The sequence below is a fragment of the Alexandromys fortis genome, unplaced genomic scaffold (assembly GCF_014885135.2).
Source record: "Alexandromys fortis isolate MF-2015 unplaced genomic scaffold, M_Fortis_MF-2015_v1.1 scaffold_132, whole genome shotgun sequence".
Lineage (NCBI taxonomy): Eukaryota > Metazoa > Chordata > Mammalia > Rodentia > Cricetidae > Alexandromys > Alexandromys fortis.
The window spans coordinates 1,877,214-1,904,091 of NW_026068055.1; the positions used below are offsets into that span (position 1 = coordinate 1,877,214).

At 35.8% G+C, this 26,878-nt stretch overlaps 1 protein-coding gene across 2 annotated transcripts in view; it reads right to left on the reverse strand.

Moving 5' to 3' along the window:
* The window catches only part of Edil3 (EGF like repeats and discoidin domains 3), a 415,229-nt gene that overhangs the window by 111,101 nt on the left and 277,250 nt on the right, over nt 1-26,878 (reverse strand). For both annotated transcript variants that reach the window (XM_050119861.1, XM_050119860.1), the window contains 2 exons: nt 5,769-5,924; nt 4,261-4,405 (listed from right to left, as the gene is read on the reverse strand). In XM_050119861.1, the coding sequence (XP_049975818.1) occupies nt 4,261-4,405; nt 5,769-5,924 (301 nt within the window). The remainder of the gene's footprint in view (nt 1-4,260; nt 4,406-5,768; nt 5,925-26,878) is intronic.

The window sequence follows — 26,878 nt, forward strand, 5'->3', positions numbered from 1 at the left end:
CCCAAAGAGAGGACGTCTAAATTCAAAAGAGGAGCTCTAATCAGAACTAAATCTGGAATAAAATAGAACAACAAGATAGCCCATTCAAGCTATTTTGTCTGAATGTATTTTGGAAAAATTGAAAACAATTCAGAATACTTTTCTGTGATAGATGATTTTGCAAAATGAAAACATTGCTGAAATGCTCTCTGCTGCCTCATTACCGAGAGCCTCGTGACTGTTCCCTAGTTCTCAACAATTTCATTGTGTCTTGGAGAACCGGCATTTTCTCATAAAGTATATTTGGTTTTCTCTTATTTGTTTTCATAATATCGTCAATGGAATTTTCCCAGTACAGAGTCATTTTCCTAAATTGCTTCACAGTCATATTCTTAACTGGACGGCATTTTGTTGTCTAAGAAATATGCCCTAATCTTACATTTTAGAAGTAATGTAGCCAGGTTGGCTTTGTGCTCTATCAATCCTTACTAAGCCTTTAAGTGCTGGAAGGAAACGAAAGTGCTGAAACACTTAATGCTAATTGTAACATCGACTAATTTGGCATAAATATGTCTTCTTATAGAAGGGATGAAGATAATATTTACTTAGTATATACCATGTGCCAGGAATTGTACAGTTGTGGAATTTAGAATATTATAATAGAAGAATATTAAAAACTCCAAAACCATTACTATTATTTCCATAAACTCTTATATTTATACTAAATATCATTTAACACTTATATTTTGGAAGATTATCAAATTTGCTACATGTATTTCCAATTTGGATGAGTTATGAAATTTTGGTTTAAAATGGTATTAAAAATGTAGTATCAGGGGGCTGGAGAGATGGCTCAGCCGTTAAGAGCACTGGCTGCTCTTCCAGAGGTCCTGAGTTCAATTCCCAGCAACCACATGGTGGCTCACAACCATCTGTACTGAGATCTGGCGCCCTCCTCTGGCGTGTGGGCATACATTGAGGCAGAATGTTGTATACATAATAAATAAATAAATCTTTTAAAAAAATGTAGTATCAATGTGTGGGTGTGCTAAAACAACTAATCAAATTTGTATAGGAGACAAGAGTATGTTATTGTATTGTCCAGTGACAAAGATTTCCTTATAAAAGTTGTTACAGTTTGGCCAAGGATCTGGCAAGGTGAATTAGATTGTTAAAGAGCAAGAGAAAGAGCAAGAGCGAGAGCGAGAGAGAGAGAGAGAACTTCTATTTCCTTCCTCCCATACTCTACTGACCTTACTAACCTCCCCCTTCCCTTCACTGAATGCGTGGTCTTAAACCTATAACTTATAACATCAGTGTTCAAATCTCCAAAATGAAAGCACCAATAGAAGCTACCTTGGGCAGGTATCTTAGGAAAAAGTAGTTGATTAAATACCAAGTATTTAAAAATAATGCTGACACAATCACTATTCATTAAAAATGAGTTCCTTTAAAATTTCTATAAAACTCATTTCAACAGAAAACAGTGTTAAGTTTCCAAGTATCCACCTATCAGCTCTTACCTAATAGTTTCCTATAACTGTACAGTTGCTCATGTAGACTATTTTATGTGTAGGCTCGAAGACAAAAAGCATAGTGCACTCCACTGACAGTAATTGACTATAATCACTGTATGCACTATTCAATCTGAATCATATCTTCCCTCCTGCAACTCCTCTGTGTAGCTTGCACTTCCATCTTCAACTGCATAGAAACATTGACATGGAAGACTGTTTTCTTAGCCAGAATCTTATTGACAAAACCTACATCCAAACCCAATAGTAAAGAGACTATAAAGCCAAAATGCGAATTCTGAGGGGGAAAATGCAATGTCCTGAGAGAGATCTCAAATTCTAGAAAGTTCTAATAGCCATAGTAGTGTGGTATTTGTCTTCGGGCAATTCAGAAGTCATGTGCACTCTCTTCTTGACTCTGAATTTTTAAATTGGAGCCTGCCTTCACCTACTGCTGGAGACCAATCTTTTTAAAAAAATGTGTTTAGTTTGCAGAAGACATGAAATATAAAAACAGAGTCACTTTTTATTGCTTTTTTAAATAAAATATCTGAAAAAATGAATAGAAATGCCTCTGGTAGTTTCTTTTTAATCACCAAATTCATTTCATATTCATTCTAATATCCATTATATAGCAAGGAGAAATGTTAAATAATTATTAATTAGAAGAATGGGTAAATGAGTTTTAGTTTTCTATTTATGGTCATGAATTTATTTCCTCCCAAATGTCCTAACTCATCTTTCATACAATTTAAAAGATGTTCTTTTCTAGTGTCCAAGGAGAGATGAGCTGCTTCTAGGTGATGCTAAACATCTGTGACTGTTGAAACCAATAAGGGAGACTTGTGCTTGTCAGTATTACACACAACTGAATGGAATATTATGATATAAATATTTGTCAATATTTATTTCCAAGAATCAGAGCTAAGTTATTTAACAATGGACTTTATATCTCACAAATCTCCTGTTTCATTCATTTGATTTTGTGGATAAAAATCATTTACCTCTTCTACCAGTATGAATAGAACCTAAAAAAATAAAGTATTAACATAAGCATTGATTATTTCTATGGTGAAACACTCCAGTCTTTAAAACCAGTCAGCAATAAATACTGTTATCTGCACCAAAGTTTAAAATCAATTTGTGGGGTTGGGCTTCAGAGCACTACTTCCTATTTAGAAAACGAAGTCTGTAAAGAGTCAGGAATAACCTCTTGTCAAGCTTGAAAGCAAAATATTTTTACACCTTAAGGGTGTAACTGTGTCATGTATGAGAGGCTGATCCTCATGAATCAAAGGATTGAAGCATTGGCGAAGGTGATATTAAGCAACAAAAAAACCAGAGGGCTTACTGCAAACCTCATCATACTGTGGTTTTCTTGTGATTGCTTTATGATGAATGGCTTAGAGATGACACTGGCCTCTGGTGATAAAGTGATGTGCAATACAAACACTCTGCAGCAATAATTCTGCTCACATTTACTAACAGTCAATAATCTGATACAAATAATTTTAAAAGAAATCTCTCTGTTAAGATAATTAATGTCAGTGAAAATATTTTTCCATAAACAACACTGATGTAGCTAATGCTCATGTGATTTTTAAAGTAGATTCACTCATATGGCAAATTGACTCTAATTTCTTTCAATGCAATGGGCTTGTTAAGAATGTTCTTTTTAATACTGTTTTTTATTTGCTTACAATAGCTCCTCAGTTTTCTCCTCGAGGAAAAAGATGCTAATAAAGGGTAGGTAGGAAAAAATGTGGGTTCACGGTGCAGAGGCATTATGGGATGGTGGGAGAGAGAGAAATAAGCGTGAATTAAATATATTTGTGAAAATTTCAAAGAACTAACTTAATTTTTTATAAGGGCAGTTTTCTTTCAAATTTGGAAAGAGGCTTTTCCTGTTTGGGGGATTATGCTAAAACACGACACAAGTGAACTTTCCAATTTATTCACAGTTGTTTGAACAAAAGAAATATTTTGAGACAGTGGCAAAGATAGGCAAGTTTATCTGCATGAAATGCAATAACTACCCTCTAAATCACAGTTGAGTGGAATAAGCAGAAAGGATTTTCTATTTAGTTCAGAATATAGCTACAAAAATAAAATGGGATGCAGACATAAAGTTTCTGTGTTTGTATCCTGTTGTGATGCTCCTGCAGGAGAATTATTTAACTCTGTGTTCGTTGATGGAGTACCCTTGAGCTAGATAACCATGACTTATGTAATAAGCAGGTTGCTAGCTGAGAATGCTCAAAGAATGAATTTATAGTGTACTCTTGGTGTTGAAGTATTCCTCCCTAGGGAGGGATGACAAATTTACATGTTCCATAAAATCTAAAAAGAAAGCACCAAATTTAAAGACAAAATGTGATTTTTTTTGCCTTTCAGCCTAAATTTACACAATTTATGAGGTTAAGCAGACTGTATTTTTAAATTGAACTTTCATTACCAAACATAAATCATATTTGCAACCAAAATCAGTGGGGCACATCTTTTGGCAACAACTTCTCATGAGAATTCCCTGTATTCTATTTGATTACACGGAGATGTACTTGACTCTATATGATTTCTGCAGGGTGCTTTACAACTTTATCTGACATATAAACGGCATGCATTTTCTCATTGAACCATGCCCTACATATTTTGTAGAAGACATAAAATTGCGTGTGTGCTGAAAACCTAGAGATTAGTAGGTAATACATACAGAGCTGTTTTCTGTCCTCGTCAAAGCCACTTCCATAATAGGAAACAGGGGACTTACCTGAAAGTTCACAGCCAAGAAGCTCCATTCTTAGAGTACAGTGCCTTCGACAAATTTGGGGATAGAGTCTGACATACTGAGCTTTGATTGGGGGCGTGAAAGAGTTAGCATAAGGTGTGTTGTTATCAACATTTCCACGAAACACCTGTGGAAAGACATATAAGATTTTAAAAGCTGAGCATGGTGGCTCATACCTGTAATAACTTTATTAAGGTGGCTGAGATAGGAGGATCACCATGATCCTCATAGATCACCATGAGTTCAAAGTCAGCATAGGCTATAGAGTGAGACTGTTACCCTTTTGTGTATACATATATGTGTATGTATATACATATACATTTGCAATGTATTCTTTAATTATTTTCATATATGTGAAAATATACACACTTGATGCAATTCTTAAAAGATTATAATAAAGTATTATTGAGAATTTAAGAAACACCTTGCCTTTAACAGTCAACAAAAAGCCACATATAAAATCTGAATTAAAACTGTTAACCACTGTGGACTGTGACATAATCATACTTCCCTCATAAATTCTTTAATTTTTAAAAGGATTTCTTTATTTAGTTTAATGTGTATGAGTGATTTGCATGCATACATGTATGTGCACAATGTGCAAGTTTAGACAAAGATCTCAGATCAGATGAAATTATAGTAAACTAGCACAGTGTAAGTGCTGGAAAGCTAACCCAGGGTCTTCCACAAGAGTCATAAGTGGTCTTATCTACTGAGCTATGTCTTCAGCCCCCTCCTTCACCACTTTAATGGCCAGGATTGCAGGGACAGAGAAAGTCATTCTCCCCCCCTCTATCATAGACAATATATCATCTATATTATTTATATACCTTTTCTGTTGTCTGTCTATCATCTCTCTCAAAAAAATTAGCACCCTAAATCCTTCAAGTTAATCTAAGTCTGTCCACTTGCAAATAAATAGACTTGTCTGGTAAGCATCGTTCCTTCTGTGCTTCTCAATCAGACTTTTAAATGTTATTACAAAATAAAGTAATTTAAAATTTTGAACAGCGAAGGAAAAGAAGATATTAGATGCCATACTCATTTCTTCACAACATTTTCTTCTGCTCAGTAACAAATACATTTCCAGTGCAAAATATTTACAGATATACATCCTTTCTATAATTCAAAGTTCTTGTTTTTAAAATAGTCAAGTCAATTATTTGATTGAGGAGAAGGCTGTCTGTAAAAGCAAGGAGACTAAATTGGAAAGCTGATTGTCCTTTAAGCAGCTTGCCTGTTATGCACGTCACTCTGGTAACTTTTTGACAAGTATTTGATGGAGCACCAATTAAAATCTGAGAAAATCTTAAACGACAGCTGTTAGAAATTTCTAATTTAGGGAAGTCCTGCTCCATCTAACCAATTAAATCCAAAAAGCTGCAAAAATGTATTTTAACATAAGCCTCTAACAGAAGGCTCAGGTGTCATATGATAACATGTGACCGTCATAGAACTGAGTTAAATTCTGTATGATGGGTTAGTCTTACCATGTCTTCATTGGAGCCTTTCACTTTGTACATTGCCCAGGTCTTCCCATCGTTGCTGTAGGCAATTTTGTAGGATTTTATGTATTCTGGGCTTCCAATCCTTTTTGCTCCTTGGGTAATAACACCAGTAACTCTCATTTTTCTTTGCAAATTTATCTAAGGAGACAAAGTAGTCAATGAAAATCTCTTTCATTGCTGTCAGGATGGCAATATTGGCAATCAATACTGATGTTGGGAATGGAATATTTTACTTATTTTTTCTATTCAACTGATATGAAGTCCTTATCAATAGTTGGTATTTTTCATGCAAATATATCAAGTAGTGATATATTTAAATTCAAAATATCATCTAATGATGGCATATAAAACAATCTATTACATGTTCAATGTCCCCCTAAAATAGAAGACTTGAAACTCTTTGGTTCATTTTGCTGTATAGGTATATATGTATAGGTATGCCTTCATAAATTCAATGATGGGAACACTCTTCTCATTAAAGTAATTCTGTGTTATCACTGTAAACCTCTAGTGCTGATTTGATTGTTAGTGCATCTCTCTGATTGAGGACCCCAGAGTTTCCCTTACAATGAAGCATAGAGAGTCCAGAGTATGATACGTGTTAAAGGGAGAAAAGCTAAAAAGCAGAAGTGATGCCAGAACCAATCATAAGCATTTTTTATTTCTGACTCTTTCCCCTTTGATCTCTGCTGTGTTGTGTAAAATGTCAAGGGATGGGGAACTTTAGATGTTCAACCAATAGTTGCTTTTCTCTTCCTTTTATCACATTGCAACTTTCATAATGATATATCTTTCCATTGTAAATTAGTGTGCAGCAGAAAACATAGACAGCTACATTATAAAAATATTATTCTGTTATTCAAAGGGAAGCATGTTTTGACTTTTATTGTACACCAATTAATTAATTTGTATGATGGGAACATGTTTTATTCATATAGAATAAACATCAAATTATTTAATTTGCACTCAATGCCTTCATTATATTCATACATGTATACTTAACGGGAAATTACTGTTTTTGATAAATTTCTGTAAAGCACTAACCTCTCTACCAGTACAAATTGAGTGATTTAAATGTTTTTCGCATTTATATAAATTAAATTAGCAACATTTTTCCAGAAAAGAAGTCATCAAAGTCTCAGATGTTTATAAACAGGCTTTTTCATTGTATGAAGAGCCTTTGAGAGTAGCATTTAAGTAAAAGGCATTGTGAAAGAAGCCAGTGGCAATCTATCACATGTTCCTTAATGTCCCAATGTCTCCCTACTCTCTGAACATCATGAGATTTGGGTCATCTTCTGCAAGGCTCAGCCTTACTATTATATGAGAAAGCCAGAGATTTTTATATACATACATACATACATACACATACTATAGCTTAGTTCCTACCTCACTTTACTGAGCAGAACTGCCTTATCTTTCAGTAAAGTTTAACATTGCTAGTCTTGAGATAATCTAGATTCTGAAGCCTACATCACTAACCCAGATTGTCCTCCTAAACAGTTTTTCTGTTATAGAACTATCAGTGGTACCATGTTTCTTCAACAATGCTGTGTGGATTGGCCCATACATTCAACTTTGTTTTTCTCATTTTGTGGTCAGACATCACAATCATTATAGGTATGATTGCATTCTCAGCTCCATTCCTGTTCCCAGGCTCAGAAAATGAACACACTCCTCAATGTAAGTTTAGCTTGCTACACTTAGTATTTATCTACATTTGTTTCAGTCCTCTGATGGTTGGATATGATGCTCTTACTGTGTACTCTATACTAGGTAAGCCCTGATAGACATTTTTCATTATGTTAGTAAATTTGCATGTTGCTATGCAACCAGTTTGTCTATGAACCTTCATCCTCTTCTCATATTTCTCTGGGGTGTCTTAAGAGTCTGAACCTTCCCCATACATGGAACATAAACAGTTGGCTCTTTGAATTATGTTTCTTCCCATTTTGGAAGCCAGCCTTTATTTTAAACTACATTTTATACTGCTGAGAATTCCTTTTTCAATTATGTTTTATCTCATTTCAATTATCTTGTTTACGCCTCTTGTAGACAGCCAAATTATCTCAGCTAGAAATTTGGCTGATGAGCTATATAGTAATTTTCTAAAGCCTAAATGGAAAAACTGTATCAGAATTATATAATAAAAATTTGAATTCATTTTTTTATACAAACTATTAAGAATTGCTTTAAAAGGTTCATATTTTCTAGAGTATTTAACAAGATCAGATCTAGGTATATATTCTAAGAATGCAGAAACCCAGTTAGTCAAACATCACCTCATTTGACTTTTTCCTATTAAGTAAACATTTGCAATTAAATATCAGCAATTCTTTCATTAAATACTAAAGAAAACAAAACTTTTTTTTTTTTTTTTTGGTTTTTTGAGACAGGGTTTCTCTGTGGCTTTGGAGCCTGTTCTGGAACTAGCTCTTGTAGGCCAGGCTGGCCTCGGACTAACAGAGATCTGCCTGCCTCTGCCTACTGAGTGCTGGGATTAAAGGCGTGCGCCACCACCACCTGCCTGAAAACAAAACTTTTCAAAGTTGTGCTTGTAGTACAGGTTCTAGGACTTCATTAGGCTTAAGAATACTGATAATCACATAGTTAGAATTATTAATCTTGGAAAAATAGTAATTCAACACAAGTAAGTGAGAATTTCACTTCCATGATGGTACACACACTTAAACCAGGAATCAAAGTTACAGCCAAATAATAAATAAATAAATAAATAAATAAATAAATAAATAAACAAACAAACAAACAGGTTGGCCTTAGAGGGAGACTAAGCCATAGCTTTAGAGGCATTGCCACCATAAACACCTATTGCAAGAAGACCTAGTCCATCCCATTACAGCCTTTTATGTTTGATTCTTCCCAGGCAAAACTGATCTTAGATTCACCCTGCCTTGTGGACTATACCGGAACTACATTAATTGTTTAGTGGAAATCACATTAGAAATTTCTAAATTATTTTCTAAGTACTTATATTCAAAAATATATTTTCATTTTGTATGACTTGTTACAAAGACCACATTTCTACACAGAATAGCGGGGACACTGTGTGACCATAAAAGACTGAAGTCCTTCCTGAGGTATTTCAAGCACATTGTATCCCTCAAAGGATGTGAATAGGAACATCCATTCAGCTATGCATTGTGTAGATTCCTTCCTGAGGTCAGGCAGCTACAGAAAGGACTGAAGTATTCACAGCTAATTCGACTTCCTACCTTTGTAATGTTGTTCAATTTGTCTAAGCTTTGAAGTTTAATTTTACGCACTGCTTAAAGGATGTTAATAGAATTTTGATACATAAACATTATATGGTTTACACATGAAAATATTTGGCCCCGAGGAAAAAAAATATTAAAATAATTAAATCTGGTTTGGTTTTCAGGTTTTTCTTTGGGGGTTAAGGTGGTTTAAATTAAAATAATTCCACCAGAATCTAGTCCTTAACACTTAATATTAAGGGATATCAAGGAGAATATCTTCATGAATTCATAATCATAATAGCCATCTAAAACTAATTTGGTAAACAGCTTCTAGAGGTATGCATTATTAAGGTACTTAGGGCTACAACTCTTAAGTGTATGGTGTACATGTGTGTATGTATGTGTTTGTATATATATATGTGTGTGTGTGTTTGTGTATGAGTGTGTATATGTGCATATATGTGTATGTGAATATGTTTGTTTAGGTAGTGTGTAAATATCTATGTTTGTATGTGTATATTGCATGCATATATATATGTGTGTGTATGTGTATGCATGTTTGTGTAAATACAACCATGAGCTTTAAATTTTTGAAAAGTCAGCAATTAGAATCTGCTGGTGGGCCTCTACCCTGCATCTGCTATTGGACATGATCTTGCAAGAAGTATCAGATACAATCCTTTCAATCAAAAATTGTAAAACTTGCGCTTAGGACAAGAAATTAAAATATTTTATCCCCTCCATCCTGTAAGACAATTATGGGAATTAGCTTGCTTGGAGAAAGTGACCCTTTTCTCCTTGAAGACATAATCCCCTTCTCCTTCTTTATTCATTTCCTGTGCAAAAGTCTTTTCAGACTATCTACCTGAATAAAATGGCGATGTTAGAGGATTGCAGGATCAGATCCAGACCATGGGGCAAAGATACAGCCGCCACCTGAGTCAGAATAAAAAAACAAATGCCCTTCTTGTCTCAGTGTTTTCTGTTCTGGAGCACACATTCCTGATCACAGGAATAGAGCTTGCCGTGTTCAGAAACATTAGCTGGAATGGAGTTGGGATGGTATTCTCTTTCTTTGTGACTTATATCTAACATGCTATTCCAAGAAATTTCAGGAAAATGACTGAGATTAATCACACTCTGAAACCCACCCCCCCCCCACACACACGCATGCACAACTAGCAAAAATAAAATCCTAACAGTGCTATGAGACATCCTTAGAGCAAATGGATATTTTAAGATTTTAGTACTTTTTATACCTGAAGCATATGAAGTGAAACTCCAAGGGCTGAACAATACTGAGCAGGAAACTTCTAGGTATGTCCCTTTTCCTTCTCAGTTTGTTTGTATGCCCTTTACTCAGTTCCAGCCAACAATCGTGAGAATCAGTCATAAATTATGGGACTACACTGAAATGGGAGGCTTTGATTACTAGCCAGGCTGTGTGTTTGACCCTAGGCACTCCGTATCCTTACTTAGGGACTCTGTGGCAAAACAAAGACGCAGAGTTTGTAAGATCAGCATCTTTCAGGGCAGTAGAGTGTAGGGTTGAGGAGGAAAAGACTAACATCTGCTGTGGGAAAGTCCTCTTGAGTTAACTCAAAGATTACTAAAAGTATGAGGGAGGAGGCTTTTTAAATGTCATAGAAGAAATACATAAATTAAAAACCAACTGTACTTATTATGAATGAACATAAAATTACTTAAATATAAGATCCAAAGGAGTAAAGGAGCAATGAAAAGTAGCAGGTAAATAAAATACTGTTCCAAAAGACATGGTTAAAAACCTTTCAAGAATAGGGCAGAGCAGTTGGGTGGTGATAACACATGCCTTTAATCCTAGTGTATGGGAGGCAGAGATCTCTGTGAGTTTGAAGTCAGCCTGGTCTACAGAGTGAGTTCCAGGATAGGCGGGGCTATTACACGGAGAAATCCTGTCTCAAAAACAAAACAAAATTAAAAAAAAATAAAAGGACAGACCAATTATCTATATTGGGAGATGATATAAAATTCATGATAACAATTAAGAGGAATAATAAATCTATTTGTATTTTACTAAATGTCCTCATTGAATTCAATGAATTAGATGATCTTATAAATTGATAACTAAAACACAACCCATTTAAAAAAGAGCAAAGTATTATTTGCTTACTTGAAATTAAATGAAATAGACAGGTCACTCCAATTCACCCAGGAGGGGCAAGAACAGAAACTTTGATTCTACGCTATTAACAATGATCTTTACATATTTCTGGTGAATTTAAATAACAGAGTTGTGTGATTACATGAAACAAACTGACAATGCACATGTTATTCAATTCTGCCACCATAGTTTTAGAATGTGTCCCCTGAGTATAATCACACAAAGTGATTTGATAAAATTTCCAAGCTAGTCCCTTCAGTACCGTGTGTAATAAGCCCAATTTCCAATGATTTAAACTGTCTATCAGGAGATAAGTAAGGATTTTCAAGAGATAGATGCTCAAAACATGGGATACTGGCAAGCTGTAAATCAAAAGAACACGCTTGAGAGACAGACAGATGTAGGGATAGGAATGTAGAGGAAAAAGGAAAAAGAATTGAGTGAAAAAGGATAGAGGGAAGAAGAGAGAGGCAGAGACTGAAGGAGAATTCTTAGCTTATTGATATAGAAAACACACCGGGACTCCATCAACACACAGTAAATTATAGACGTCTAAAGAACTCAAAGAACTTAAGATTTCTATGATACCAATACATCACAGATAAAGTTCATATCAAGAGAATAGTAATGGTAAGGATATCTGAAATATCAAAACTTGACTAGCATAGCAGTATGGTTCATATCTTTGACCTTAGCACTTGAGGCAGAAAGATTGTCATGAAGGATTGTCATGAAAGAGACTGGCCTACAGAGTAAGGATCTGTTACTAAATAAACAAATACAAAAACTAAGAACTAGAACGGTTTTTGTGGGAAATTATTTCTCAAACATTTAGTCTCAGAATTGCCACATTAAAAATCATTAAAAGCACAAATATTTATATACATATGCAGGTGCAGTTACTTTGTTAGATATTTAAAATAAATCATTTCAGAAATGTTGATAAGTTCAGACTGAAAAGTGACTGGGGAGTAAAAGCTCTTGCTGAGGAAGCCTGATAACCTGAGTAACCTCTGGAACTCATGTGTTGATGGAAGTACAAATCTCACAACACAAAATTAGTCTCTCATCTCCACACATGAGCATAACATATGGAGACCCATAAACATCACACACATATAAGGAGATAATAGCAATAATAAATGAATTATATTTCAAATAACATTTCTACTAAATTAAAAAATAATAAAATAGTCACAAGCTACCAGAAAGTACTGAACTTTTGTAAAAAAAAATACATTATTCAAGTATAAACAAATATTTACTGACACATTGATTCTTGTATTTCTTTTTGTTTTTTTTTTTTTTGTTTGTTTGTTTATTTTTTTCAAGACAGGGTTTTTCTGTGTATCTCTGAAGCCTGTCCTGGAACTCACTCTGTAGACCAGGCTGGCCTTGAAATCACAGAAACCAATCTGCCTTTGCCTTCTGAGCGCTGAGATTAAAGGTGTTTATCACCACCACCCAATGGTTTATAATTTTCTAAATTTCTTTCAGATATGACTTGGAAAGGCTTCTCTCTTACTTCCACTTTGAATCTATAGGAATGTACTATATTGTCTGAGATATATGAAAAAAATAAAGCTTTTTAGAGCTGTACAAGGAAGCCATAGTTTAATAAGCTATTAAGAAATTCTAAATATTTTTTGATATCAAATCAGTGCTTGGGATATCTGTTTAAATTTCGGTGAAAGTAACTTCTTAAGTTTCACTTGCTGTGTGAAATACAAATTCTCCGATTGAATTTTTCTTATCTGGTTTGCTAAAGTCTGTGGATTGTTGTATGCTTTAGAGAGTTCATTTCCTCATGTGCCATTTGTAAAATTGTGCATTGATAGTTTCTAACATTCTGGATCACTAAGCTATGTTGATTCTCTAAGTGATGACAGTTGATATTAATTTCAAAAGAGTCATATTAATTAATATCGAAACCAATTTTATCAAAAGAAAATTTCTGTTGGTTACAAGCTGTCAAAATCACATTTGCTTATGAAGTTTTTAACACTAATTTGAACTTGAAATTTCCGATTTTCTATCAGTAAATACAGTCAGCCATTTTCCCTGGTGTGGAGAATCTCTGGCAAATAGCTAGGAATGACGGCTATAGTTTATCTGATAATTGTTCTCTTACATAAACCTGTTGCTGCAATCATGAGGGAGGGGAGTTCATATAAAAAAATCATTGAACCACACAGTGTATTAGCTGGTGATATCAAATTTCGGCACTAAGCAGAGCATGGTTTTACAATTCCCATTGCCTCACACAGAGTGTGAGAGCCCTAACAGGGACCGACAGTTGATTAAGTCAGTTATCATTACAGCTTCATTAGGGGAATTTAAAAACGAACAGTGTGCTCTTGTTTTGCTCCTAAATGTGCGTGTTAGAGATGATTCATTGACAGCGATTATGTTTGATGCCACTGTCTATAATGTTAGTAAGTGAAAGGTGGGAAAGAATATATAATTTCATGGAAATAATATAACACGGTGAGCTTCCCGGATGGGCTTTGAGGATTCCCTGTCCAAGCAATGTGTGGACAACTAATATTGTTAAAGAAGCATTAAAAAAAAAAAAACCAGACACAAACACATTGCTCAGGGTTCATTCAAATATCCACATATTATTTGCATGCACATAATTCTCAAAGAAAAAGAATGCAAATTTAATGAAATAAATGATGTTAAAATAAATAAAAGTAATCAAGGTGAAAGGAATGACCATAACTGAATATGTACTTCTTTTAAACAAAATACAAATTAAATAAATATAAAAAAACACATGTGAGATAGGAGAAGAGAAAACCAGAATATTCAGAAATTGTGAGGTTGCTCATGGTGAATGTGTAAGTTTGCCGTATTTTATTGTTAATAAAACCAAGAAACTTTATTTCTAAGTATGTTGCCTTAAAAAAGAAAGTATCTGTGCTCATGGAAAATTGAAAATTTTATATTGGCAAAGAGGAGGAGAGGTGTGAAGAGAATCCCCCAGAAGAATGAAGAAATAAAATACAGAAAAATGGGGTATAATTCAGCAGTAGAATAATTATCCAGCATATGACAGGTTCACAGTTTGTTTCCTAGCAACACAAACACACACACACAACACACACACCTGTCTCTGCACACATAGACTTTGTATGCTTTTCTAGTTTTCTAGTTTGCGTCTGTGTGTGTGTACGTTTGTGTCTTTGGTAGCTCTCACACAGTGAACTTACTATATTTTATGTGTCATGAATGTTGAACTGAACTTACTTGAACTCAAAAAAATAACCATATGTGAAATAGCACAGAATGGAATGCATTCCATGAGTACACATGAATTTCAGATCTAAAGCAAATGCTTTCCAATAAGTTACTTACAAACTTCACAGCTCTGAAAGAAAAGGTGTCCTAGCAGTCAGGAGCAAGGAATACCCTGTCACACTACACAGCAAACCTCACACAAGTGGTTTATTGAGAAGAAAGAATCTAGCAGGGTGGCAGCCTCTGCTTGGGCAAGGAGCTGCAAAGAACTGAGCAGGAAGATGTCTTTATATAAGGCTCCTTGGGGGAAAGGCACAGCTTTCCTATGTGACCTGGGAATGGAGGGATTGTGTGGCCTGATCTTAGGCCTGTTTTTCTTTTATAGGACAGGGCCTGGCCATTCTTTTGCCTGGAGTGGCCTGGGATGGCCATTATGGCTAAAGAAGTTTGGGTGGCAGGGCATAACCAGTCTTGCCTTGGGGAATGACGAGGGAGGTGGGAAAGAGTAGGAATCTAGTATTAATGAAAAAGTATCTTACTCTGTACTACAGAGCTATAGTAACCAAAAGAACATGGTACTGGTCTAAAATCAGACATGTTGATTTATGGAATTGAACTGAAGACACAGACATAAATCCACGCACTGATTTTTGATAAAGAAACCAAAAGTAGTCAGATAAAGATAGCATCTGTAATAAATAGCGCTAGTCAAACTGATGACTGTGTTCGGGAGAATGTAAATTAATCAATATTTATCAACCTGCACAATACTCAACTTCAAATGTATCAACAGTTTAAACATAAGACAAAATACCCTGAGTCTGATAAAACAAAAAAGTGGGGAATTGTGATGAACTAATTGACACAGGAAAGGACTTTCTGAGCAGGACACCGAGAGCACAGACATTAAGCCCAATAATTAATAAATGCTACCATATAAAGCTGAAAAACTTATGTACAGGAAAGGACACCATCAGTCACACAATTCAACAACCTACCGAATAGGAAAATATATTTACTAATTTTACATCTGAGGTAGTTTGAAAGAAAATGGCCTTGTAATTCTCTAGGCTTGTGTTTTCTTTATTGTCTCTATTTCAGGTTTCAAGTCTTGAATAGTTTCTTTCATATGTTTCATTACTTTTTCTTGGTTTTCTGTAAGGGATTTGTTGATGTCTTCCAATTTTTGTTCGTCCTTTCCTCCATTTCTTTGAAGGAATTTTCCATTTCCTCTTTAAGGGCCTCAAACAAACATTCTCCTAAAGTTATTTTTTTAGGGCATTTTGATCTGCTTCATCTGTATGTGCTTGTTCAAGTTTTGTCTTTTAGGGCTACTAGTATTTTAATGGTGTTGTCTTGGTCTTTGCAGTGTTGCATGTGTTCTTACCTCGTCTACCCATCTTTTCTCTGATTGGTGTAGCTGGGGCTGTCTGTGACTCTGGTCATCAATCTTCCAGGTGCCAGTGGATCCAAGGCTCAGACAGTTGCTCCTCATAGTATAGTCAGGGCCACAGTTTCAGTCATCCCGTTGGTCACTTTGTGTTCCTGGGAGTTGCTCTGTGTTCCCAGGGTTTAAAGGCTTTGCAATACCAGGGGTCATTTGGGCCCACGGAGGTTGCTTTCTGCTGAGGTTGCTGCCTTGGGCCTTTTGGCTCAGGCTTACTCCCTCTGTGGTCCCAGACTCATGCCTAGACCCACAGAGGTCTCTGGTTCCGGCAGAATGTCCAGAACCAGGGCTATAAGTTAACTCATCCCAACATCCACTTTTTCTCTGAACTCTTGGAGCAAATGAAGGGTTCAGACTTGCAGATCTAAAGCTTCAGGATTTCCATGACAACAGCAACAACAGGATATCCAAGAGGGGTCCCAAAGAGGGCCCAGAATCAATACTGTAGCAGAAACCAGAGGCCTGGAACCAGACCAGCGACTCCTGCCTTTATAAAAGACAGACATTTTTCTTTCAGCCTTTAATATCCTTCTTTTACCCTGTACCTTTGATGTTTTGATTATTATGTCTCATGGACAGTGTTCTTTCTGGTCCTTTCTGCTTTTGTGTTATGTATACTTCTTGTAAGACATCTCCTTCTTTAAATTCCTTCCAGGAATTTTCTACGATAATCTTATTAAAAATGTTTTCTCTGCCTTTTTACTGGATTCATTCTTCTATACCTATTATTCATAGGTTTAATCTTTTCATCACATCCCAGATTTCCTGGATGTTTTATGCCTAGATATTTTTAGAGTTACCATTTCTTTTGACTGAACTATTGATCTTTTCAACTCTGTCTTCAAGATGTGAAATTATATTTTCCATGTCTTTTAATTTCTTGGTGAAGCTTACCTCTGAGATTTTGTTTGACTTTCTGAGATTTTCATTTCAAGTTTTATTTCATTGGTGTGTGTGGGGAATTAAATTTCTTCGTTAAATTTTAAGCTTATATTTTGTGCTGTTTTTCCTATTTAATTTTCTCAGAATTTGCTGGCTTCTGGATTAGGCATATTGTCTAATTGTATTTGTGTGTTGGATCTAGGTACTAGTGTGATAGCCTTTAATTGTTTGTTGGTGTAGCTATTTGGTCTTGTCTTTGTTGTGTAGGTAGTTGATTCTATGATTATTGTTACCCTAAGCTTTAGGCTGTGGACCAGAAAGAAAAACAATGCTTGGTTTTCAGGTTTATGACTCTGGGTTTTGGGGTTCAGACTTCTACTAGTCCTAGAATTTATGAGTTTAGCCCTTGAAGCCACTGATGCATTGGGTTAGCAGGAAATAAAGTTAAACTATTTTTGGAATTATCTTAAACAGTACATGGGATTCGTTTCCATGATGACAAATTAAGTATATCCTGGTTCTGCCAAGGGTGGCAGGAAGGAACCTGAAATGATTGAAGGGAGACTAGGAGAAAGGGCTGAGGTAGACCGGCCACAATAGTAAGTCTAACAGTATTTCCAAGAGTTCAGAATGGAGAAGAAGAATGCTATAGGCAGCCTGCCTGGGTGCTAACTAAGTGGGGAGCTAAGGGATTCCTGAAATACCATGTTTCTGTGGGTTCTTGAGAATCATGAGGAATGAAAAGGGGTTGGCAGGAATGTGTGAAGTGGACAGCAAGAAAGAATTAAGAGGACCCTGGATTTGTACTAGAAGGCCAATTTCCAAGAGGATGGACATGGCCTGGAGAAGCAGCTAAGACAGAGTAGAGGCAGCACAGCACATCAAATGGTACACTGAATAGTCCAGAATGGAAGACAGAAAAGGAAGACACAGGTATCCTACCAGGCTCCAGGCCAAATGTGGTGACTATGGAGTTCCTGAGTTTGTGATAAGTCAGAAATGAATGAAGATTATCTATGAGAAATGGTTGAAAAAGGCCAGAGAACAAAGAACCAGCTAGACTCTCTTTCATTTATTTTAAATGCTTTTATACTTAAAATATAAACAAAGAAATATTTTTTTTTTATCATTGTAGCTCTAGGGATCACTTACAAGCAAATATCAGTTGGAAAAAAATGTTTGATTCAGAAATCATTTTTAGAAAAATCACTTAGGTGCCTTTCCTTGGACATAAAGGCAGTAGCTTGTTGGTAGATGTTTTAGAAGTGCATCTACATTGGACTCCTATGCAAATACAATATGCAATAATGTTCCTTTAAGGAACAATTAGTATATGAATATATATTCAAAATTTTGTACCAAACCACATGATTTGTTTAAACTACAACTTATTGATAATTATTTCTTTTACATTTTAAAAATTGTATCATATATATGTGTATATGGAGGGTATGTCTCTATATTTGTCTACTGAGGTTAGAAGAGACATCAGATTTCTTAATGTTGGAGTTAAAGACAGTTAGGAAACAAGAGATGTAAACACCGGGAACCAAATCATCTGTAAGAACAGCAGAGGTTCTTAAGCATTCTCTAATTCTTTTTTTTTTTTTCTTTCTTTTTTTTTGCTTTAGTTTTTAATGAGAATGCATGCATCCTGCATGGTGTAAGCGAGGGCTCAGTGAAACCTCTGAAGGAAGCTACTCCATAGGGTGAAAGGTTTATTTGACATACGAAACTTTTACATGGTTTTTTTTGTCAGGCAGCAGAGATAGAATAGCCAGAGGCAATGGGGGGAGTCCAAAGTTGCCATGGCTTCCTCTCAAAACAGAGAGAGTATCAGGAAAACAGGGTAAGCCTTGCCACTTATAAGTGAGTTGTGTAGCTGCAGAGAGAAAGGCATGTAAGCCAGGGCTATATAGAAGTTTAGAGTAGCAGTGGGGAGGTGAGGTGAGGTTTGGCTATGTGTTATGAGTATATGGTGATGATGCTATGTGTTATGGGTATTTGGTGATGTATGTTATTGGCCATGGTGACATATGTTATGGGTACATGTGATGGTGATGTGTGTTTTAGGTATATGGAGATGGTAATATATGTTATTGGTATTTGGTGATGGTGATATGTGTTAAGGGTATATGGTAATAGGGAAGTAATGGCTTTTCCAAACATCATTTTTTGAAAGGTGCAGAATGTAAGCTGTCACCTATTCACCAGTAATCTCTGTTTACCCTGTCATAGTCCAAACTGTAAACTTGCACACTAGCACTGGCACTAGCATTTGAGGGTGGTCCACGTTGGGCCTAACACATTGGTGACTTGTGGTGCAAATACCGATGTCATAACAATTTATTTGGTGGCACTGTATTTCCAATTCTTGTTTTTATAAGATTTCAATGATGCTCAGAAGACTGCTAAAATAGTGCCTATTTCTAAATATAGGAAATAAAAAAGTTATTCAAAAGATAATAGAAAGAAAATGTATTATGGCTATGAGTGAGGGATATGACATTTAACTTAAGGCAAAAGAAACTGCAGGATAAGAGAGACCAAGTTGGAAATGTTTTTATTTCCAGAAATACTTAAATTTTTGTTCAAATGAAAAAAATATTACAATCAAATATTTTACTTCTGCATATAAATTCTCTCCATATTGAATTAAAATGTTAATTTTAATTATTATTTTGAAAAAATACAGAAAGGACATCTAAATAATAAAAATTATCATTATATTTTCATCTTTACACTCATACCATACAATATTCAATAAAGATCGAAAGATTACTGAAATAGAACTTTGAAATCCTTCTAGGTACGGGTTCTAGGAGAATATATGTCTTTATATTTAGTCACTGACCATGTTCTTGACACAGACAGAACTTAAAAGAACATATATTTAATTATGTGTATGTGTGTGCCTGTGCAATTGCCTAAGAAAGACAAAGAGGGTGTTTGCTCATCAGGAACTGTCCTTAGCAGGCATTAGTCATCCCAAATGGAACTGGCAACCTAGCTCTGCACTTCAGAAGAACAGTATATATCTGTTTCTCACTGCGCCAAGTCTCCAACCCCCAGGGAGAAAATTCTTTGTTATTTCCTGAGTCATTGAAACCTCTGCCACAGAACTCCTAAATCCCCTCTAACAGCCTTGATGATAAAAACGTCTTTTGCCTTGATAAAGTTATTCTTTGTAGGCTCATTTTCAAGTTAGGATCTGGTTGCCAAGGGAACCATCCATGTCATCAGAGATAGGGAATTTTCAGTCTTAACTTACACCCTCAAGGAAGCAAGAGAGGCTTAAAGTTTAGTTGACTTCGCAGGTCAGTGGTGTCATCATTTATGTTTATATAAAAAGCTTGCATTAAACATCTAAATACAGCACCTAGGTTATAGAAGACACCGGATAGGTTCCTGGGAAATGATATAGTAGAGAGAGCAAGGACACTCAACACTCGGCACAGTTTCTCTCATACTTCATCCAGTGTCCCTTCATCTGACCTTTCTTCAGCATCCTTCCTAGTAACCTTTGCAATAAATTGAAACACATGATTGTTTGTCCAAAGTTCTGTGAGCTATCCTAGTAAATCATTCTTACCCAAGCTCCTGGTATTGGGAGACTGATTTATTGCTAGCTGGTCAGAAATTACTTCCTGTGACTGGCATCTGAAGAGGGAGGTGATCTTTCCTGAGCCTTTACTATGTAGCAGACACTAACTCAGGCCAGTGTTAAAATTAAGGTAAATTGTTAAAAAAGAAAAGAAAGTGTTTGGTTGAAAAATTGGTAAATGAAGGGAAGAAATGCCATATATATAGTGATCAGAGAAAGAATGCTGAGTTTGCCAACAGAGAGAACAGCATTGTTCCTCCCTCAGATAACTGTTTTCACTGGTCAGCATGAAAACAGTCCCCCACTAGGAGGGATCTGTTTAGCAGCAGTTAACAAAAATACCTTCAGGCAAAAGAAAACAAAACAAAACAAGAAAAAAAAAAACCAGGCAAGCATCTATATTGTTTGTATAATAGGAATATTGAATCTTGTAGACAGTTGTAAATATCATCTTCTTGCACTTTGGATTGCGAAGCTATCACTTGAAGGGTTAAAAAAATAAACATATATGCATTACTACCCAAAGTTCTGGAAAAATGTTTAACTTAAAAGTTATAAAGTATTGAAACTCCTTTTTTTTACCTGCGTCATCATATATAATGTAATTAATATGACATTATATAATATAATATAATATAGTCCAGTATAACAATACAGAACAATATCAACATCGACTATGAATGTTTCAGTTTTAGAGAACACCCAGAATATGGTTTTAGCAAGGCTCCATAGGTGTTTAGGGCAGCAGTGTAGCCCTGAAGCAGTGTTTACTATGTGGAACTGATGAGTTTCCTTGTGGAACTGACTAGTTTTCTTGGTTGTTGGAGGGTCTCATCAGAGTCATCTAAATCATCAAAAAAAATCCAGGCAGTGCGCACAGTGCATCCACACAGTCTCACACTCTATGTCTGCCTTCTGCATGATAGCAAAACCCTCTTCTGATTTTGAGTTGAACTGCTCAGTCTGACATTGTTTTTCCAAGACAGTGTGTGTGTGTATATGTGTGTGTGTGCATGTGCATGTGTGTGTGAGAGCATTTTCATGAGTTGCAATTGTGCATTTTAATCTAACTTGGTAATGTAATTAAACTGTAGCCTCCAACTTATCCAGTTCTTTTTCTTTTCTTTCATTACTGTGGTTAATTGGGATTTGAAAACATTAACTACAAAATATAATAAATAATTATTAAACATTTAACTATAGTATTGTTGCAATTGTTTTACATCCATTTAATTGTTGTTAATCTTTTCCTGAACCTAATTTATAGGGCAAATTCTAACAAATGTGTGTTTGTTTAGGGGAAAACAGTATAGACAAGATGAGTACCAACCACACTTTCAGAGAGCTGGGAGGTGCAAATGGAATGTGTCCTTTGGGATTATGCAGGGGTCTACTACATTATTGACACTAAGAAAGATTGCTTTTTATCTACAAACATGAAAATTTTTTTGAAATATTGCAAAAGGGAAAATTACTGAAAAAGCCTCTCACTGTGGGAGAAATAATTAACATTCAGGATTCTACACTTGTATAACTTCACTAATATATTTTTTAAAAGACATAAAATCTGAAGTATTAATAATACATTTGTTGATGAGGTTGACCCAAGAATAAAAAAATGTATGTTTTCCCCTTAAATATCATTGATATTACACAAGCTCTGAAGTGGTAGGTGCAAGGGTGACTAAATTATCCTCCAGTGGCCTGGGCACTGGTCAGCCTTCAATATGTGTCCAATTAGTTCGCCCCTTGGATAAAGTGGTGGAAAAAGAGCATGTGTTTAAACAGAACTGCTGCGGTCTCCTTGTGACTCCTTGCACCTGGTAAAACTTCCACTTAAAGGAAAACACCCCATTCACTACACAGCATGCATCAGATGCAACGCCCCAGCAGGGCTGTGCTCTGCTGGCTCTACCAGGAACGTTGGCAAGGAAAAGCACTTCAGTCTGACTCTCCACCTGTTCCTTATGCACTTTCTCTGTGCTGCGGCATCTCCTCTCTTTTGACTCTTGATGTCCTTAATATTTCTTCATCTGCTCTGTCACCTACAGACTCACATTCTGGCAAAAAGTCACCTTTGCTTTACATTGCAGCTTGTGTATTAAGTATAATATATATATATACATCTATATGTGCACACACATACACATACACACACACATTAAGGTAGTCCTGAACTCTCATGTGTTGTATGGAGCGGCGAGCTGCGTCCTGCCACCTGGCTAGCTTTACCCAAAATAATTACACGGAAACTGTATTCTTTTAAACACTGCTTGGCCCATTAGTTTCAGCCTCTTATTGGCTAGCTCTTACATATTGATCTAACCCATTTCTAGTATTCTGTGTAGAACCACAAGCTGGCTTACCAGGAAAGATCTTAACCTGCGTCTGTCTGGAGTGGGAGAATCATGGTGACTCCCTGACTCAGCTACTTTCTCCCAGCATTCTGTTCTGTTTACTCCGCCTACCTAATTTTCTGTCCTATTAAAGGGCTGAGGCAGTCTCTTTATTTAACCAATGAAATTAACACAAAACAGAAGACTCTCCCCCATCACTCATGGATAACATCTGAGACAGAGACTATCTGAGATAGAGACTTAAGACCATGTCCTGAATTTTGTAATTTTCTGGTCCTTTTCCTTCTTACCTCTTATCACTGGTGTAAAAATGGAATAAATTATTTATTTAAACAATATGGTAACTTGAAAAGGCTCATTAGAAACCTAAATAAATAAATGAGGAAAGGAAGTCAAACATGTGAAGCCTCTGTTTCATTTGCGTCTTAGGAAACCAGAGTGTAAACTGAAGAAGAGCGCTGAGTACACAAGAAACTAATGTCACTATGTCCTCAGAAATGCTAATTCCAAACAAAACATAAAAGAAACAAAGAAAATGAGGTCACCTTGTTAGCACACACACTCAGAAACACACACAGAGACTCAGACACGCACACACTTGATAAACTAGACGTGTTACCAAAAGGCATGCACTTTCTATATAAGCTCAGAGGAGTTGGTCTGCTAAGAGAAAGAAAGGTTAGATGGAGGCTCCTTTCTCTCTACTTTGTGAAACTCCTCTGGATCACTGTGCCAAGAGGCAGTAGGTCTGTAGTTGGTGTAACGTGGGCATTGCAGATAGCATAAAAGGTTTTTATGACAGACAAGTGTGTGTGTTATGTGTGCATGAAGATGTATGTTACTTCTGAGATTTAGCCTAATAATGAAGATGAGGAATCACACAGTGTTTTAATAAACGATTGCTACTGCTCTGACTGTTACAGTGAGAAAAACTTCAAGTTGGTATAACCAAACCCTTCGCTGAAAGATCCAGAAAGGCAAAATAAAAATAGAATCTCTAATTACTCCAGCTGAAAAAAACCAACCAACCAACAAACAAACAAACAAAAAAACCAGAATTCTCTAATGCGCACATCTCTATCAGGGACACTGAAGAATAGATAGGAAGACCCTCATGCACTCATTATGACCATCCCTCATTATTCTTTGTCATATGCAAATAAAAGACAGGCTAATGAAGTAGCTACCAGGATCCACTGTCAGGGTATTCTATTCCATTCAATGTTGGGGCTGAAAACAAATTTTTGGTGAGGCTTTTGAGCAATAGCCTTCAATACAGAAAAAAAAGTACTGTGAAAGAAAATCTTGAAAGGTATTTCAGGAAAGTAGGAAATGATGACAAAATTTTGCAAGACAAACACGTGCTGTTCTGTGAAGTATGGCAAGCTGTGTAGGATATTGTTTTCTGCCATCATGGAATGCACTTGGCATTACTGAAAACAGGAAAAAAATCAGGAGATCATTGCTCTGTTATGCAAACAACTTCACATCTGCACTCACACTGCGGGACTCTGGAAAACTGACTAATGTCTTTGTTTGCCCCTCTGACAGATCATGACAGTTGTAGAAGACAGCACGACATTCTTGTGTATCAAGGCTCGTCTTGACAACTTAATATTTTTACAAAAATTCAAAATTTCATGTAAACATTCTAACTTTTAGCTGGCATTTTTCCTTATTATTTAGTCTAAATGCACTTTCTAGGAATGGTATTAAATGACTTGTTTATTTTATTTACATATGTTTATGGTACATTAATTAGTGTCTACCATCAAACTTACAATATTTCATAATCTTCAAAATAACTCACTGGACACAAAACTGCAGTGCAATCTGTAGCAAATTCTCCCTAGATTAGTATATTTTAATTCTCCCAACTGCCTATCCATCTTTGTATTGAAAATTAATTTATAATTAAATAAATTTCTTCCAAGGAACTTGTTGGTACTGTACTTAACATGTTTTAACTGATCATCTTAAGCAAAAATATAAATAACAAAATATCCAAAGTCCCTTAACATTTAGAACAAATTTGAACAAATACACCTGAAGAAGTGTTTTAGGGACTGAGATTAAGAGTTAGGGGCTAAGATGTAGTGATAACTCTCTGAGAACCCTGACTGAGCAGAAAAGAAGCCAGCAAAACATTAGGATACGGGCATCCTGTGCTAACTGACTCTGGTGTGTGAATTTGTGTGTGTGTTTAGGGCTTAGTTTACTTGGTGTTGATGAGCAAACTAACCTCACAGTTCCTACCTTGATAAATATATATTAAAAGTCGTCAAGCAGTGGTGGTGGCATATGCCTTTAATACCAGCACTTGGAGGCAGAGCCAGGTGGATCTCTATAAGTTTAAGGCCAGCCTTATCTATAGTGAATTCCAGGACAGACAGGGATGAGAGAGACAACCTATGTTACCCCAACCAAAGACATTAAAAGTAGCAAAAAATAGAAGTATTGTCTCCTTCTTCCATAAATCTCGATGCCAGCTACTTCCATGAGTACTAGTAACTGAAGTGATAACATTGTCGTAGTGTGACAGGCACACACCCGGTGGAGTCATTTCCCCAGCCTCGGGCTACATGGTTTTCAAATAATCTTGCTGAGTAAATGTTGGAAACTAAGAAATTATTTTATGATCCATTCATGACATCTTTTGTAAGTTTTAACTTCTGCTTTGCTCCTTAATATATTTGTATTTAACATTTTTAAATCTCCAAGAATTTAATATTTCAAATGAGTACATATTTTATTTTTCACCATTATTTCATCAGTGTCCTGAGTGTAGAGAAGCTACATCACACTCGCCACTGAGCACATACATTCTGTCTATCACATCTGTCATCCGGCCTTAGGATTTCTATGATGAGATATGAGTGAGGAGTCTGTTTACATTTCACATGTTCCTGTGGTTCAAAAGCAGTGTAGATTTCTTCTAACCAAGTATTAAAATCACATTTGGACTATTATAATTAGATGAATTAAATAATGCTTGTCACTTTTTGAGAACAAATTGAACTGTAGATTGCACTATTTTCTCATTACAATAAAAATTGTTAGTCATCTTTTTTCTTTGGCTTTTTGAGACACGGTTTCTCTGTGTAACTTTGGAGCTTGTCCTGGAATTCCCTCTATAGACCAGGCTGACCTCGAATTCTCTATGAAGAGATTTGCCTAACTCTGCCTCTCAAGTGCCGTAATCAAAGGCAGGCACCACCACCACCCAGCTATGTTAGTAGCTTTTCCCATCTTCCAATCATACAGATACACACAGGTATACACATCCAGAAACAGATACAAATACACACATATACACAGACACTCACAGAGAAACACATACACATATACACATACACACACATAGACACACACATAGATTAACATACACAGACACAGATATACATATACACATAGACACATGCACATATGTACACAGACACACAAACACACACACTTTTCACTATAGCAATTACCAATTTCCACAATATCGTCTAAACTTAATTTTAATGCTGAATCTCTTTATTACACAGATTTGATTCTCATTTATTTAAAAAAATGGTTAGATATTAAACTGATAAAAATGGATACTATACTTGAATTAGTTTCAGGGAACCATGGAGTTGGCTTGGTCTTGCTGACTTATGAGAGATGCACTCCGTCAGACAGTGAAGCATTCGGGCTGCTTTGTGTTTCTCTGTAGGATCCCTCAGTGGTCAAGGAAGCATGGAAGCTTGACAAGACAACTGGTCTTAGGCATTAATCTTGTGTTCTGTTTGTGGCTTGCAAAATTCATTGTATCCTGCAACTACAACTGTATTGACCCTGGTAATCGCCATAACCTCGTATGCCCAGCAAAAGATGGCTAACAGAAAGCAAACTCAATGGCATCTTTGGACATTCTTTGTCTCATAATCTTGTGTCAAGGTTCTTCTTTTTCCATTTCTCTTTTCTTCCATAATTTGTTCCTTTCTTCTTTTTTCTCTCTCTTTCTTACTTTTTTCTTTTTTTTTTTAAATCTTATGGGACTTTGCATATATATTATGGTTTCTAGTTTTGTATTTCTTTGGAATTCCTGTGTGCAACAATCTTGTGCTTTTTCTTTGACTTTTTCCTATTCCAATTTAATTTTCTTTGATTTATTTTATTATTATTCCTTAGATGTCTGTATGTTTTCTAATGAGAGACAGAAAGGGTATGG